We start from the raw sequence: 16,490 nt of genomic DNA, 5'->3' as shown, positions 1-16,490 counted from the left end.
AAGCAACTGAGGATTAGTACTAACAGAGGCTATTTTGGTTCACAGAGAGTCTTTAACTGGGAGCTATTTCCCATTTTTTTTCCCTCTTGCTCACGATGCTTCTGATTCTCAACTGCAGTACAGAGAGCCTGACATGCTAGTGAGGTCAGCTTCAGAAGGTAAGATCAAAGTTAGAAGGCAAATGCAGCCTCACACTGTGCTCTCCGGCCAACCCTTTTTCATTAAGGGAGGCGCAATCCAATGATTGCTACAATTCTTGGCGTATATGCAGTTGTGGCACTAAATCTTTATGCACCAATTTTTGCAGAAACGTAATGGGAACCTCAGCTCCTTGCTCTGGCCTGTCATTCTTTCAGTGATTGTACGTAACAAAAAAGAAAAGTGTGGGGGGAGAGAACACCATATCTTACAGTAGGTGGATGGGGTCACGGCGCGTGTGCATGGCCTGAGTAGCAGTGTGTGGTGTATGCCTGGAGCAATGTGCACTTACAATTAGTTGAATTTCACTGTGTTGGAGATGGAAGCTGACAAGCCACCACACAAAACCTCCCCGCAGCCAGACTCATGCTGAGATCCAGAGCGGAAAAGGATTTTAAGTGAAAGCCTTTGAAGGCTTTAAGTATGGAGGCACTGAATTCATGCACTGTTTACCTTTACAGTCCTGGGTTTGACTCTGGCTTTCATTTTGTTTTAATGATCTAGGTGGTCTCATACAATTCCTAATTATTGCAGAAAACCAATCCCTAAACCCTGTAACTTACAAGCTAAGAATATTCACTGTAGTTCATCCAAATATTGAAGAGGTCACAAGATTGCAGTATTTAGATAGAAACAGTTTAAAACAGGTATATCATCACAGAACTCTCTATTACAGGGGCATAACAGCTTCTGAGCAAGCACATGGTGGTGACTCCATTGGGGCACTGAACTAAATGGACCAGAGGTCTGAGCTACTATGGAAATTTCTCTATTCCTGACTGAAACAGGGTTCTTCTGTTTGTGGCCTATTTATTCCAGTATTGATCTAATCTCTGAAAAGACCAAATTCTTTAGAGGAAGGCCTGAAATCTCACAGGTAGAATTCACCGCTGAATGATGTTTCCACCTGCCATTGAACTTTTTGTTCTGGTTTGTGTTCAAAGACTGGAGGACTCACGTATGTTTTAGCTTGCCAGCTAATGTTATATGAATGACATTACTCTTAACAGAATTTATCTCCCTTCTGTGAATCACAGATCTTTTATTCCATAGCATACTGTGAAACGGGCTCATCCCACAGGCTCTCCATCCCAGTTCTGCCCTTTCTTTTCCTTGTGTGTGGCAGGACAGTCACCCCAGATCTTTATCCATTGCAGTAAAATTCAACTTACACCTACCCTGCTGGTAAAGATCTGGGCTCACTTTGCCAATTTCCCTAAGCAGAGGCTTAACTTAGATTAAATAGAGAAAGGATCCCAGGAAGCATGAGACTCCAGCCAAAGCCCAGCTAGTTTAGTTGTCACAACACCCAACTCTTGCCTACAGTCATGTGAGACAGTAACTTGTCTTTTTCTAACCTCTACTTTGAAAACTGAGATGTTGCTTTCCCTAGCACCCACACCGCCAAATGACAGTGATGCTTGGTATGCATGTCAGAAATGAGTTTTGAATCTATGTGAAGGAGGAGCCCATCTGGCAAAGACTTAGTGGCACAATGCAACTTGCAGAACCTAGATTCTTCCTAATCTTTTCATTTTTTTCTTCTGTATCCCTATCCTGTGCACCTCTGTCCCACGGCTGGTGGAATATCACAAAATCTTTTTGTGAAGTGCAATGTAGGTGTCAGGAAATGCACTCAGCACAGATCCTTCAACCTGGAGCGTGCTTGGTGGGACCTCACTATCTTCTGTTTCTATGTGTATCCCAGAAAGGGGAAATGGATCCTTGAAAGATAAACTTCTCACTTCGTAAGACATCATTTCACAGCTTACAAGGAAAAAATCACCAGTCTTATTCCCTTCAGCCACTGGTAACACTTGTCCTGTTGACTGCAGAGGCAGGACAAGCACAGATTTACATTGCAGAAAAGAGATAAAAAGAAGCCTTAGAAGTGAAGCCTTTTTCCTCCACATGGCCTCTACCAACACTGTAGCAGAGGAATAGGAGACAGGAGATAACGTAAGGGCAAGAAGCTCCTCTCAGATCTGCTGGGGAGCAGAGAATTGCAGAAGCAGTAATGCTGCCCTTTCTAGGACTGTTTTGGTGCCCTGGCACCAGGGCAGCTGTGCTTTGGCCAGTCACAGAGCCTGTGTCCTGGGTCAGAATTGTGGGGTGCGTGGGATGACACTCTCACCTGTCATGTGTGAGTCACTGGAGGGCAAGGGATGGGAAGGGTGGGATGACACTGATCTGCACCATACAGGCAGGTTTCGGAGTACCTGGTGGTGCTTCCAGTGTCCTGGAGCAGGTGGACAACTGTCTTTGATCTCCCATGGCCATGTCACTGTTTTCAGGGGCATGTGAGCCCCCCACTGCTTAAACTGTGATTGAAAGTCCCTCTCATAATATCCTCCTCATAATATATTAACTTTTCACAATAGGGGAGCTATTCGCTGCTCAAGCAAACACTCATAAAATTGACGATTAAAACTGTCCACTACAGGGCACCAGCTTTTGTTAACCTCTCGAAGTTCTTCTTTTATTTCTTCCTCTATTTTTTCAACATCTCAGACTCAGCTCTCTTTCTCATGTAGACTGGTCATTCTCCCCTCACATGAGCCTGTTTCATTAAAAACTGAAATTCTCTAAAATGTTATTAAACTCCATTTGATGTACCTGTATATGCATGAGAACAGAAATCTTCCACTGACACTAGTGGGAGTTGGACTTGGGCCTCCTTGCTTCTGTTTTGCAGGTAGAACTACAATTACCAGATCCCAGTCCCTGGGGACTGGACTTGGTCCTTTCAGAGTCCAGTGCTTGCACAGAAATCCTTTCATGCAGTTGCCAAAACCCACCTGTATTTACCTGTAATATATTGCAGGCCTGCAGGCCTGAGGCTTTACTATTCTACATCCTCCCTAATGTATCTGTGTTCATGAGAAGCCTTTACCACTTCAGAGGACTCCATCTTGCCCCAAAATCTTTTGTTTGTTTGAAGAGCAGATGTAGCACTGGGCAATAGTAGTGCAAGTTTCCCCTGGCACCCCTCAGCACTCACCTGCAGGCAGCAGCTTAACAAGACGAGTGAGGTGGTTCAGCCCTACTGCCTTTTCTATTCTTTAGCTTTTTAGCTGAGCTTGCCTCAAAAAAGTTCTAATTATTGCCACTTGTAGCAATGGCCTTGATGATGGGGAGAGCTGTCAGCTGGGAAGTGGACTAACACAACCAGTTCATTTCACATAGGTCAGCAAACAGCCATCAGATTAAAATGATTTTTGTTCGCTATCGACCTAGGCTCGATTGGGAGCAGTGACCCGGAGATGAAAGGCTCAGAAAGAAGGGTTTCTATTTTGTGTATGGCCACACATCACTTCTGTCTCCACCTCACTCATTTTCTTGTCCAAAACTCTTTCTTTTCTTTTTTGTTTCCACCCTAAAAATTATAAATCCATCCTCTACTCTTGATTGCAATGCACCATATGGGGATCTGTTGAGACTTTGTTAAGGCCTTAGTAATCTATTAGTCATTCCCTCTTTTGTGTTACAAAAGATCTATCCTTCAAGAGTCACATATTGGTTTCAGCATTTCTTCAGCCTGCTCAAGTTTGGAATGCATTTTGTGAAGTAAATCAGAGCATGGTTTGAAACCAGCAATGATAGCATAACTGCATCAAAAATGTCAGGAATGATCTTAAAGTGAATTTAGCATTCACATAGGACAAGGAAGACTTAAATGAATGGGAAAAGAGATATACTGGTAGCCCAGATTACTTCTTTTGGGGGCAAAGTAATGTTTTCTTGGGTCTGAAATGTCTCTGCCCATTTTTAAAACATGGGCTACTTTTCTATTCTATCTTATCACCTCCTTTTTTTCCTTTTTAGTTCCCTAGCCTATCCCTATGAAATTAAGCTTCCAACCTTTTTAAAGAAAAGGACGTGTTCTAGACAGTAAATACACTTATGAACAATTCTAGTGATAATATATGGTTCAAGGGCATATCTATTTATTCCTTTGTTTGAGAGAGCATCCATTTATGCTTGTGTTTAAGTCCTGCTGTAATCATAGGAGTTTAAGCATTCTCCAGAATTAGGTTTTCTGTTGCTTATGAATTTCACCAGATACTCACAAAACTCAGTTTCTTTTTAGCACAGGGGTAGTTTTTCTTTCTATTCCAGAAACAAAACAAATTGAAATAAGTAGGACTAAAGAGCAAAATGTTAGAACCTGTAAAAACTAGACTGATAAACATACAGGGCTCTGTAACATTCCTCTTTACCAGGACTACAGTCATGACATTAACACTCATTGTTTTTTAAAGATAGCAAAGAGTGTCTAACTAAAAGTGCTGCATTTTCCTTCTAAATGAATAGTGCAAATATGGTAGCCTGCCACTTAAATCAATGTAATTTTCAGGCATTCAGAACAAGACATTTTCCTAGGGACAGTGTTCCCCCATAAAATTCATTATCTGTGATAAATGATTCATTATGATTAAACCTGCAATCCATCCCCTGAAACACTTGTTATTATCATCCTTACTACAGTTAAGCAGTATCATCATCATCCTCACTGCCATCATTACCATATGAATCGCCTGTAATAAATGATTTTTCTAGGATAATTGCTTGTTTGTCATGTCTGCTGTTGCATTTCTGGTACGAGGGTGATGGCTGAAGACCAGCAATGGGCAGTTGGAGGAGTCAAACCTGCAAGCCTCCCTGGAAACACTATGTCTTAACTCCTCCAGGTACTTCTATTTAACCCACAGAAGTCTGCATGCACCTGCCCTTATCCTGAAGCTTTTACCACTGATAAGCTGAGCTGGCTAGCATGGGTGTTTGGGCCCTTAAAGGGAGAGTCTCATTTAAGAGATAGTGAGTCCTTTTCGTTTAGATTGTAATTCTAAAAACACAGACCCCAGAAAAATAGACCTGGAAAGTCTTTTGCATGTCATCAAGTCCATAGCCTTATGCCATGGCAGGATCAACTCTACCTTCCTAGAGATATTTGTCTAATTGCTTCTTAAAGATCTCCAATGACAAAGATTCTGCAACCACTCCCAGCAATCCAGTCTGGTGCTTCACTATCATAACTATCAGAAAGTTTTCCCTATGTTTAATATGAACCTTTCTTCATGTACTTTCAGTTCACGATTTCTTATGCTCACCACAGCAGTTGAGGAGGACAGATTATTCTTTTCTTCTTTCTGATGGCCTTTCATGTATTTGAAGACTCGCATCCTCAGACTTTTCTTAATGTGACTATCCCAAGCCATTCAGCCTTCTTGGGCTCCCTCCAATTGCCCACATCTTGCTTGAACAGTGATGCTCAAATTTGCACAGAGTACCAGTGGTGAGCTGAGTACAGAACTGCTTCTTCTGCCTTGCAAGTTAGACTCCTATTAATACATACCACTAGTGTACTTGAACGTTTCTTGACTGTCTGGCATCATTCAGTTTAGTCTGCACACTTTTTCCTGGAGGATTGCTATCCTACCAGTTGCTTCTCATCCTGCATTTGCACAGCCCATAATTCCAAGGCAGTAATCTTTCCTACATACAGTTTCTTGAACTTATCCTCGGTGAATTTCCTCCTAGTTTTTTCAGTCCATTTATCCAGTTTTTCAAAATAAGTTCAAACGCTAATCTGTCCTCCTAAAAATACTCAGCTCTATTCAATATAAATTCAATGCTCTATTTCTGCAATTTTGATAAATGTACTTTTTTTTTCCATTGGCTCAATTATCAGTGAAAATTAGCACAAATAGGGCAGATGAGATCTGCTTTCACACTGAAAGTATCCACTCATGTATTACTGAGTGGCAGTGCACAGAATCATCTAAACAACTTCCCTTCCAAACCCGCTGTTGAGCCTTGTGTTTCTCAGCAGTGAAACAAAGAGTCAGCATGCCAAGGAAGTCTTCTGTGAGCTTAGCCCCAAACAGTGAGCCTTCTGGATGCATTGCTGCTGTCCTCCTCCATATGCACTTAAAGAGAAACACTTCCTTCCTCTAATTAGTCATTACAACACTAATGTGAGGCACAGAGATTGAGGAAGGTTTTGACACCTTTGAGGTTAGGAGTACCTGTGCCTCACTCCTATTCTCTGACTGCTAGAGCATGTCTCTCTCATACACTGACTCCTACACTAACACCATCTGCTGTAAATTCAGCATATCTTTATATTTATATATGTTCTTATATTACATATACTTATGAAAATTGATAAAATGTACTTTTAGATTTATACAGGCCAAATTAAGACAGCATTGACATCATTCATTAACAGTATGCAGTAACTGCAGTCTGGCACAGTCTCAGGGTGGGGCTGGCACTTGTGGCTTTACTAGTTGTTTTTCTTAGGAAAAGCACTTTCCTTGAAGTCCTTGAAGAACTCCTAGTATAAATTCTGGAGAATTTACTTCCAAATTCAGGAGATTTTGACCTATTTTTCTCTAACTAGAATGAACTCTAGAAATAGTACTGATTCTGGAGAACTGTACAGTAATATTTTTTCAAGAGGGGTCTCTGATAAGGATTTTGGGTGTTTTTTGCCCATCTCTCCTGCTCACAGAGTATCCCCAAAAGATTACTTTATGATACTATGGCTGTGTGATAGTTTACAGACGTACAGCTCAGCCTGCTCATGCTATGAGCCAGCTGGGCATGATAGCTCCAGACTGGAAGTTGTGATGAGAAGGATGCTGAGCCTGGGCAAAGAAGTCCTGCTGAGAGAGGCAGGAGAAGCTGGGTGCGATCCATGCAGCACTAATACAGCTGCATGACCTCTAGAGCAGTTTGCTTGGTTTTGGCTGAGATGGAAAGAGTTTGGGTTTGCCTGGAGTGTGGGCAGAGTGAGCCTGTGTCAGCCTACAAAGTCTTTTGCAGCCAAACCCTAAGACAGTGATGCAGAGTCTAGATATTTCTTTAGTACTTTCTGATTCATTTCAAAAACTCTGGTCCCTAGAGCTTTTCCAAAATAGTATCTAACTCTGTTTCTCAGATTCTAACAGTCTCTGACACTGTTTCTCAGTCTGTGAGTGCAGTGGACCATCAGTAGTACACAAACCCGGTTTATAGAAGATCGTTGCCTTTACAGAGCTTTCAGTTAAAAAAAGATGACTGCTTAATTTACCTGATGACTGAAAGAAATGTGAATGATTATTAACAGCCTCTGATCCAGAAAGCCTCTGGACTCCCACTCGAGAAAATCTCCAGACTGTCTGTATTGCTCACTTCTCCAATAAGTAGCTGATCTGCAAGACCACAAAATCTGGTACTGTTCTGGTGCTGGTGGCTAAACAGAATGGGCCTACAAATCTCTTTAGTACTATAGAAATATGAACAACAACTGGAGAGGCAGTGCACAAAATGATGGAACAGTAAAAGCTTGAATAATATTTATCACTAGATGTTGTGTAACTTTTTAAAGATGTTACACATATCAGCAAAGTATCTTTATGGATATGTTTAGTTCCTCTCCTGGCTTATTTTCAGGCACAGTTTCTGCCTACCAGATATTTCTGTGTAAACCAAGGATTGCATGGTACGTGGAACAAAATAAATTGCGTGAATGTTGGTAAATGGAAACTACCAAGTTTTGCTCAGCTTGGAAGCCCCTTGTCTCTGGTGGCAGTATTAGGAATGGAAAATTATGTAATTATAATAATAATATTAATAATAACACTAACACCACCACCACCAATTTTACTCTCTCCTCATTGGTTTGCAAGAATAATTGGCTCCTGCTCTTTGTACAATACTATGTTACGTTGCAGTTACCACCTACAAGAGGCATTTGTGCTGAACAATGTGGTCACTCTCTTCCTAAAATCTAATAATTTCCTCTCTAAGGGCAGTTATTTAAAGTTTTGCATTGAGTGCTGTACAGCATCTTGGCTCCTATATCACCTAATCCTAATTTTGGCACTGTTTCTATGAAGTTCAGGATTAGGCAACAGAGCACAACATGTTTCTCTCTCGCTTTTTTCCTTCTGCTCCCCACTAGCTAAACTGCAACAAGAAATAACGGCATCCTACATGTTCCATGCTGGGGGGAAACGTGACCTACAGTGCTAACTGGCTGATTCTACTGATGCCTCAAAAACATCTGTTTCTGCATATGAGAGCAGAATCTAACCGACGGATTGAACTCCAGCTTGACAACACAGACCACAGCTGAAAATGTGAGTTGACTGGTTTCCAGTCAGAAAACTGAGGCTGGAAGCTTAGGTGAATGAACCTTTAGTATCAGTCATTGAGTGTGAGCCTCTGCTACTCCAGCTGCTCCCAGCATCTTCTTGCAGCAGAGATTGCAGCAGGTTAAAAAGTACCGGTAATGATGGTGTATTAAACTGAGACCCAGGGAAAAGGAGTGTCATTAAGTTGAGGAGAGGCCTACACTTCTGCTTATACAGTGTTGAAATATTAGCTGAGGTACCAGTACCACTGGCTGGGAACTAAGCTGAAGAAGGGTTGAATTTGCAGTTCCATTTATATAAGGATTTTTCACATTAAAGGGATGTTCCTGGGTAAAGGCAATATGGTCTCAGTTTCTATTCAATTATGCAGAAGGGAAAGCATTGACAAGGCTCTTTTTTCTTTCCTACTCAGCACTGACTCCAGCTCTCACACATAGGGATGGGCACTTTTGTGATGCCTTCTGCTGAAGACAAGGCATTAGGTGGGAAAACAGGGAGAAGGAAGTGAGAGTCCTAGTTGCCTGTTCCTAAGACAGAAGAGTAAGCAAGGTTCAAGTTCAAGTAACTGAGATCAGTTACTGCAATTTCCTTGTACAGAGAAGACCAAGAAGCAAGAGAAGAAGGATCCTAACTTTTTGGCTGTGTCTACATTAGCAGCCAGGGACTGTCCCCAAGTGTTAGAACACAACTGTCTGCACTGCTAAATTGTTAAACTAGTCCATGGTATGCTTCTGGCCCCAGGCAACCAGCAGGCTCCAGAAAGCTCCTAGGCATGGCGAGGAGTTAGCATAACTCAAAGAAGTTTCCTAACAGACATTTGTGTAAGTGGACCCTTGTTTTGAAGAATAAGGGAGTTTAATGGTATAGAGTCAGGCTCTTCTATGCCAACTGACATGTAAGAATCATAGAATTGGTAAGACTGGAAGGGACGTCTGGAGATCATCTAGTCCAATGCCCCTGCTCAAACAGGGACACCTAGAGCATGTTAGACAGGTTTGCATCCAGGTGGGCCCTGAAGATCTCCAGAGAAGGAGACTCTACAACCTCTCTGGGCAACCTGGTCCAGTGCTCTGTCACTCTCACAGTGAAGAAATTCCCTCTCACGCTCAGGCGGAACTTCCTGTGGTTCACTTTTTGCCCATTGCTTCTACTCCTTTCGCACGGGACAACTGAAAAGAGTTTGTCCCTATCCCCTTGACACCCTCACTTCAGGTACTTATAGACATTGATAAAATCCCTCCTCAGTCTTCTCCTCTTCAGGCTAAAGAGGCCCAGCTCTCACAGCCGTTCCTCATAGGGCAGATGCTCCAGCCCTCTGATCATCTTTGTAGCCCTACGCTGGACTCTCTCCAGTAGCTCCATATCCCTCTTGTACTGTGGAGCCCAGAACTGGATGCAGTACTCGAGATGAGGCCTCACCAGGGCCGGATCACCTCCCTCGACCTGCTGGCAACAGTCTTCCTAATGCACCCCAGGATACCATTGTCCTTCTTGGCCACAAGGGCACATTGCTGGCTCATGGTCAATTTATCATCCACCAGCACTCCCAAGTCCTTCTCCGCAGAGCTGCTCTCCAGCGGGTCAGCCGCCAGTTTGTACTGGTGTGTGGGGTTATTTTTCCCTAGGTGCAGGACTCTTCATTGTTGAACCATTGGTGAACCTCAGGAGGTTCCTCTCCGCCCAGCTCTCCAGCCTCTCCAGGTCTCTCTGAATGGCAGCACAGCCCTCAGGTGTGTCAGCCACTCCTCCTAGCTTGGTGTCATCAGCAAACGTGCTGAGGAGGCACTCTGTCCCCTCATCCTGGTCATTGATGAAAAAGTTGAACAGGATGAGACCCAGTATTGAGCCCTGGGGGACGTCACTAGCCACAGGCCTCCAGCTAGACTCCACGCCACTGATGACCACCCTTTGAGCTCTGCCTTTCAGTCAGTTCTCAATCCACCTCACTGTCCACTTGTCTAACCCACACTTCCTGAGCTTATCTAGGAGGATGTTATGAGAGACAAAAAAAGGTCAAAAACCTTGCTGAAGTCAATGTATACGATGTCCACTGCTCTCCTCTCACCTAGCCTCATGGTCACTGCAGCCAAGGCTGCCCCCAACCTTCACATCTCCAACCAGTCCCTCTCTGTTGGTAAGAACAAGGTCCAGCAGGACACCCTTCCTCATAGGCTCCTCCACCATATGGGACAAGAAGTTATCATCAATGCATTGCAGGAGCCTCCTGGACTGTTTGTGCCTAACTGTGTAGTCCTTCCAGCAGATGTCAGGGTGGTTGAAGTCTCCCATGAGAATCAGGGCCTGTGATCCTAAGGCTACTTCCAGCTGTCTGTAGAAGGCCTCATCGACTTCCTCTTCCTGGTCGGGTGGCCTACCAGAAAATGATTCAGCATGAATTTAATTTACGAGCATAGCTTCTGAGTCTTAATGAGCTTTTTTTTTTGTCTGCTCTGGAAGTTGTGCAGCCATGTATAAAATGGGACTCTATCACTGAAGTCGAAGTGAGTTAGTGGATGCAGAGTTTACCTAGATGCAAAGCACATCAAGCAAGTATACACGATCAACGTGAAGCAGCAGTTGTGAAGCAGGCTGTGGTCTTAAGTAAAGGTAATTTTAATTCCTAAAGCATGATTTTTGTTACAATCATGTGTCAGGGCAAACTAATTTTGTCCCATTAGTTCTCTGTATCATGTGTGGTTACAACGGATTTCCAAGCTCTGCATAGTTAGGGTAACTTATAGCACTTACCAGTCAAATTCTGCCTTATTTTAAAATGGTCAATGACTGCATCACACCAAGGCAGTCCTGCTGCACTGAGCCATCCATCTGCGCAGTTACAGTGAGCCCAGAAGTAGGTATGACTTGCCACACACCAACCACATGACATGTGCATGTGTATTTCTGCCTGTGATCTCCTGAGCTAGTTTGGATGCCTTCTCTGCATGCTCTTCCCTCATGTTATGCAGTCATGAGAATGCAATAGTGCAGTCTGCAGATTTGGACTTGGGATGCATGTGAAGTTACTGACATGTTGTTATGTATCTCCTTTGCCCTTGGAGAGAGGACTGAATTACACAGACTACCAAAGATTTTGTCCTTGATTTCTTAGATTTCTTTTAGGAAGTCTGTCACAGCTGATATGCTAAAAATGCAGTAAATTTTTATGTTTTCTCTGGATAGAAGTGATATCTTACTGTAACTGTGCACTTAGCATAAAAAGAAACAAAACACTGGCAAAATGTTGAAAGCAGAAGTCAAATAACAAACACAATGAAAAAGATAAAATAGAGAACAAAGAATATAATAAATAGAGAAATACAAAAATCAGTAAGGAAAATCTGAAGAACAGAAAATCCCTGTCTAGAGGAGCTGAAGACAATTAAAAGAGATTTCAACTATAGTAGGAACCCAACAAATCCTAGCTATGGAACAGAAACATTACCAGATGGAGATTACCAAAAAGGACTGCCAGAATGTGGAAAAATAGGTGTTCCATAGCTATTTCTCTTCTATTCTTGAGGCATTTACAACATCAAAATCCATGAAAGGATTCTCACTGATTTGAGCTGGCTTAGGATAAGGCAGAACCAGGGTCCTGACATTTCCACTTACTTACATAAAGAACAAGTCAAGTCCTGAAGAACTGGACTTGTAGTATCTACTACTTGTGTGAACGTTTGCTGCACAGGAAAGTTAATGATGCACTCATTCTCACTCAGTGGTTATAACCAGCTGAAAGCCTTTCTCCAAGATACCACACATATTGGGCTTTAAAATATTAAAACTTAAAATATTTATCATGCTATAATTTCGTAGGTTTAAATGTTAGCTTTGTAGCTATCAAGTCCCAGATTTGGATCACTAAAAAAGTGAGAGAAACATTAAATAGCATTTAGGGTCTGATCTAACCTAACCTGAGATACAAAACCCCAAGTCCAGGCACCCAGGGACCGATCCTCTCCCCTTGAGGCCAAAGAGCATATGGCCCTTTGGACTGTGCCAGCAATAGGATTGTCCCCTTCCACCCTGATGTTGCACGGGGACATGGTCTGATTTTGAGCTGTTGTGCAACTTGCCAGCAATGCTGCATTCTCTTCCATCAACAAAAGTATTAAAACTAATCAAAGCAGGTCTCTTTTAACAGGCACTTTGTGTCTATGCAGAATAAATGCATGAGTTAAAGGTAGGGCACTGGCCGCTATGTTGGATTTCCTGTCTTTTGTTGTCAGCCTGTGTGTAACAACATTCAGACATTATTTCAAGGTGGTAGCAATGACTGATATAGATTTGTATTTATTAATGATTTTAGTGTATGTGAGGGCTAGTCACTTTTGTGTGCAGTTTTGTTTTTTTCTTGCTGCTGCAAACACTTGTGCCTGGAGAAAAAATGAATTAAAACAAGGAGAAAAATAGATCAGCCTCTATCAATTGGCCTGTTCACCAAAGAAGGAATAGATTTTACTCTAATCTGTACCATTAGCATAACAAGAGAAATGCTGGAGCAGTTGTTAATAACAGCAAAGAGGTTGTTTAAGTCAAGCATGTGTTTCAGCTCCACGGGCTGATTAATCTTGTCACCATTTTTTTTTTTTTTGTTCAGAAAACTTTTCACTGGATGTGGGGAGAGGGAGGAGGGAAACTCCCCCCCCCCCAAAAAAAAAAAAAAAAAGAAGCAGCAGAATAGCTACGTCCCCGCCTTCAAACCTGTCCCTCTGTCTACCCTTACTTCTGCCTGGATTAGTCGACATAAAGCTGTTTTCTACAGCCCAGGCCCTCAATGGCGAGTTAAATTCAGACAGATTGTGAGGAGTGGAGAACATGGGCCTGAGAAAAGGGACGTGGCTCCCGCCCTGACCCCTCTTTGTTCGCCCGCAGTGGTCACCTGCCACCCCGCACAAAGGCCCGCGCCGCCCGGCACCGCCGCCCGGCCCCCGCCACCCGCCCGGCCCCACCACCCCGGCCCCATCACCGGTCCGGCCCCATCACCGGTCCGGCCCCACCGCCCTCCTGGCCTCCACTGTGCAGCCTCTGCGGCTCGCCCCACACCACCGCCTGCCGGCCCCATTGGCTGCCACCCTTGGGCGCCACTGCCTCGCCCCGCTGCCGCCCGGCCCCATTGGCTGCCGCCTGCAGGCGCAGCCGCCTCGCCCCGCTGCCGCCCGGCCCCATTGGCTGCCGCCTGCCGGCGCAGCCGCCTCGCCCCGCTGCCGCCCGGCCCCATTGGCTGCCGCCTGCAGGCGCAGCCGCCTCGCCCCGCTGCCGCCCGACCCCATTGGCTGCCGCCTACAGGCGCAGCAGCCTCGCCCCGCTGCCGCCCGGCCCCATTGGCTGCCGCCTGCCGGCGCAGCCGCCTCGCCCCGCTGCCGCCCGGCCCCATTGGCTGCCGCCTGCAGGCGCAGCCGCCTCGCCCCGCTGCCGCCCGGCCCCATTGGCTGCCGCCTGCAGGCGCAGCCGCCTCGCCCCGCTGCCGCCCGGCCCCATTGGCTGCCGCCTGCAGGCGCAGCCGCCTCGCCCCGCTGCCGCCCGGCCCCATTGGCTGCCGCCTGCCAGCGCAGCCGCCTCGCCCCGCTGCCGCCCGGCCCCATTGGCTGCCGCCTGCAGGCGCAGCCGCCTCGCCCCGCTGCCGCCCGGCCCCATTGGCTGCCGCCTGCAGGTGCAGCTGCCTCGCCCCGCTGCCGCCCGACCCCATTGGCTGCCGCCTGCAGGCGCAGCCGCCTCGCCCCGCTGCCGCCCGGCCCCATTGGCTGCTGCCCTTGGGCGCCGCTGCTGTTGCCAGCCCGGCCCGCCCGGCCCCCAGCCCGGCCGCCCTGCGTGGAGGCCGTGCCCGGCGGCGGCAGCGAGGCCCTAGCTTTGCTCGGGCGAGCGGCCCTCAGCCTCGCGCCCCGCCGTGCTAGTGGGGAGCGGCGAAAAGCAGCAGCCGCCATTTCCCTGTGGGGCGGGAGGGCGAGGGAGGGCAGGAGCCCGCTCAGAGGCGGTCGGCTGGGTGCTGCTGCTGCGGCGGCCGATCCCGCCTCGGGTGCGCGGGGGCTCCGCCGCCACTTTTCTCGTTTAAGCAAAACGACTTTCCTGCTTCTGCTGAGTTTCGGTCTCCATTTGGCATGGTTGGAGCTGTAAGTGCTTTGCTAGGTTGGAAACAGAGCGAGTGTGAGCGGCCTCCTGTTCACACGCGTTATCAAAAGTTACCTGCATATGGCAGACTTTTTCTGTTTTTTTTTTTTTTTTTTAATTTGCTGATGGATCTGTTCACAATGATGCCAGAAGGTGAAGAAGAGATAACATTCAGCCTAAATGCTGCACTTACACAAATATTCATCATAAAGAAATTTCGTCCGTGTATGTTCCTACTGCTGGAAAAGGTGAGGGAAAAAATTGCCACTTCGTGTGCACCATTTCCTGATTCCAGAAAATATTTATACACATGCTTATCTGAAAGCATGCCAGTGGTCCTTTTCACTCAGTGAAACTGCTGGCCTGCCTGATGGTAATGCTGCGTTAAAAAGCATGTTTGGCTTGGGCCTGTTGTCATCATCAGCGGGGCAAGATGCACCCACTACCTTTCACATGACCAAATCCACCGACTGAAGCCTGTCCATGAGCAAAGAGAAGAGTTATTCAAGATGAAGAGCCACAGAGTCCCTATTATTGGCCTGAAATAGGAAAAAACTGCCCAATGAGGCTCACTAAACCAATTTTGTGCCAGTAGGGTGCAAGTCTCTTTCTGCTGAAAGGAGTGCACCTGTGTTTCCTTACATCCCATGTGAGGTCTGGCTCTCCTGTTCTAGTGCGTCCTACTGAAGATCTCAGTGAAGCATACCATGCTTCATCATAGGTTTTACCTCGCTTTCCTCTGTTACAGAAAAGAATAAACACACAGGTAGTCCTGGAAAATGCTTCCAATAAAAGCTTTTGTATCCTTAGGGAAATAACAGAGTGCCTCAGGGAACAGCAGACTCAGAAATGGTGGTAGGTTTGCAGCAGCTGAGCCTACACAGCTAAGTCAGGAGGAATCTGTAGCTTGAAACCGGTAGTTCAGAGCATTTGTATATTGTGATCCAGCTCAATGATTCTGCCACAAGTCATCTTTTCCCTGCTGGGGCAATAAATTTTATCTCTTTCCATCTGTGGATATTAGTTCTATAAAAGTGGGTCTCACACTGTTTGTATCTATAGATTCCTTTACATGCATATGCCCTCTACATTTTTTTTTCCTTTAAAATATGAGTTGCTCCATACAAATCCCCTATACAGATTTTGCAGCTGCCCTGGAGTCCAAATGCCGTAAGTACAGAGAGGCCCAGGTCTAGGCACTGTCTTTGCTTCCCCAGGCTCATCTCGTCTTAATGGTAGAAAAGCTACAACTGAATTACCCAGCCATGGTTTCCTTTCTGCCATCTGCTGCCTCTGGAAAAAGGATTTCAAAGTGCAGAGAGGAACTCGCTCTTTGAGTTGGCAATGTATTTTAAGAACCTGAACTAACAGCAGTTCAGCAAAACAGCTATCTAACATCACCTGTGAGGTGACTTATTCTCCTTAGCCATTACCCATGCAGAGAGACTGTAAAATGGCTTCAGATCAGCCATCCACAGTAAAATTGATCACAGCAGTGTAAATGCACTTTAAATAACTAGGAAAGGCACAAAAGCAGGATGAACCGGAACCAAAGAGAGTAGTGTGTCAGTACAAGGCTTACTTTTTGCAGTGCCTCTGTGCCAGTACTACAGTGAGCAATATTACAGCAGCCATTGTGCAGATGAAGGTGACATGCTTTGCCTTATCTGCTCGGCATCCTCTCTGTCTTTTTCTGTTTTTCTCCAGGTCACACCTTCTGGTCCATCATACTTGCTTATTTAATGGGGATGTTGTGCCATCTTGCAAGACTGTCTCAGTTTTCCTTGGTAAGGAAGGGGAAGAGTAAAAACACAATAAAAAAAAAATAGAAGTTCCTAGGTAAAGCAAGAATTGCAAAGATATAAAGCAGCATACAGTTTATGGGGCCTTCTGCAGTGGAAAATGTAATATAGATGACAATATAATGCAGCTAAGATGGGGGAACTTTCATGTGTATACAGCAGCCAATTATATTCTTTTAAATGCTGTAATGGTATTTCCTTTTAACATCATGTGCTGTATTGCACCACCTGACAGTTC

General features: G+C 45.3%; 1 protein-coding gene across 1 annotated transcript; it reads left to right on the top strand.

Moving 5' to 3' along the window:
- The first annotated feature begins 12,542 nt into the window (after positions 1 to 12,542).
- Positions 12,543 to 15,137, top strand: LOC134138847 (uncharacterized). Its single transcript, XM_062573047.1, has 3 exons — positions 12,543 to 12,578; positions 13,218 to 14,200; positions 15,125 to 15,137. The coding sequence occupies exons 1-3, from the start codon at positions 12,543 to 12,545 to the stop codon at positions 15,135 to 15,137; spliced, it is 1,032 nt and encodes a 343-aa protein (XP_062429031.1).
- Positions 15,138 to 16,490: the final 1,353 nt, after the last annotated feature.

Source organism: Rhea pennata, chromosome 3 (genome assembly GCF_028389875.1).
Source record: "Rhea pennata isolate bPtePen1 chromosome 3, bPtePen1.pri, whole genome shotgun sequence".
In the NCBI taxonomy this organism is placed as follows: Eukaryota; Metazoa; Chordata; class Aves; order Rheiformes; family Rheidae; genus Rhea; species Rhea pennata.
This window is presented reverse-complemented; position numbering and strand designations above follow the sequence as displayed.

Excerpts from the sequence above, each read along its gene's own strand:
- LOC134138847 (XM_062573047.1), top strand. The coding sequence starts at position 12,543 with ATGTTGGATTTCCTGTCTTTTGTTGTCAGCCTGTGT. Across the intron at positions 12,579-13,217 it reads CTTTTGTTGTCAGCCTGTGT|TGGTCACCTGCCACCCCGCA; the intron begins GTAACAACATTC and ends GTTCGCCCGCAG.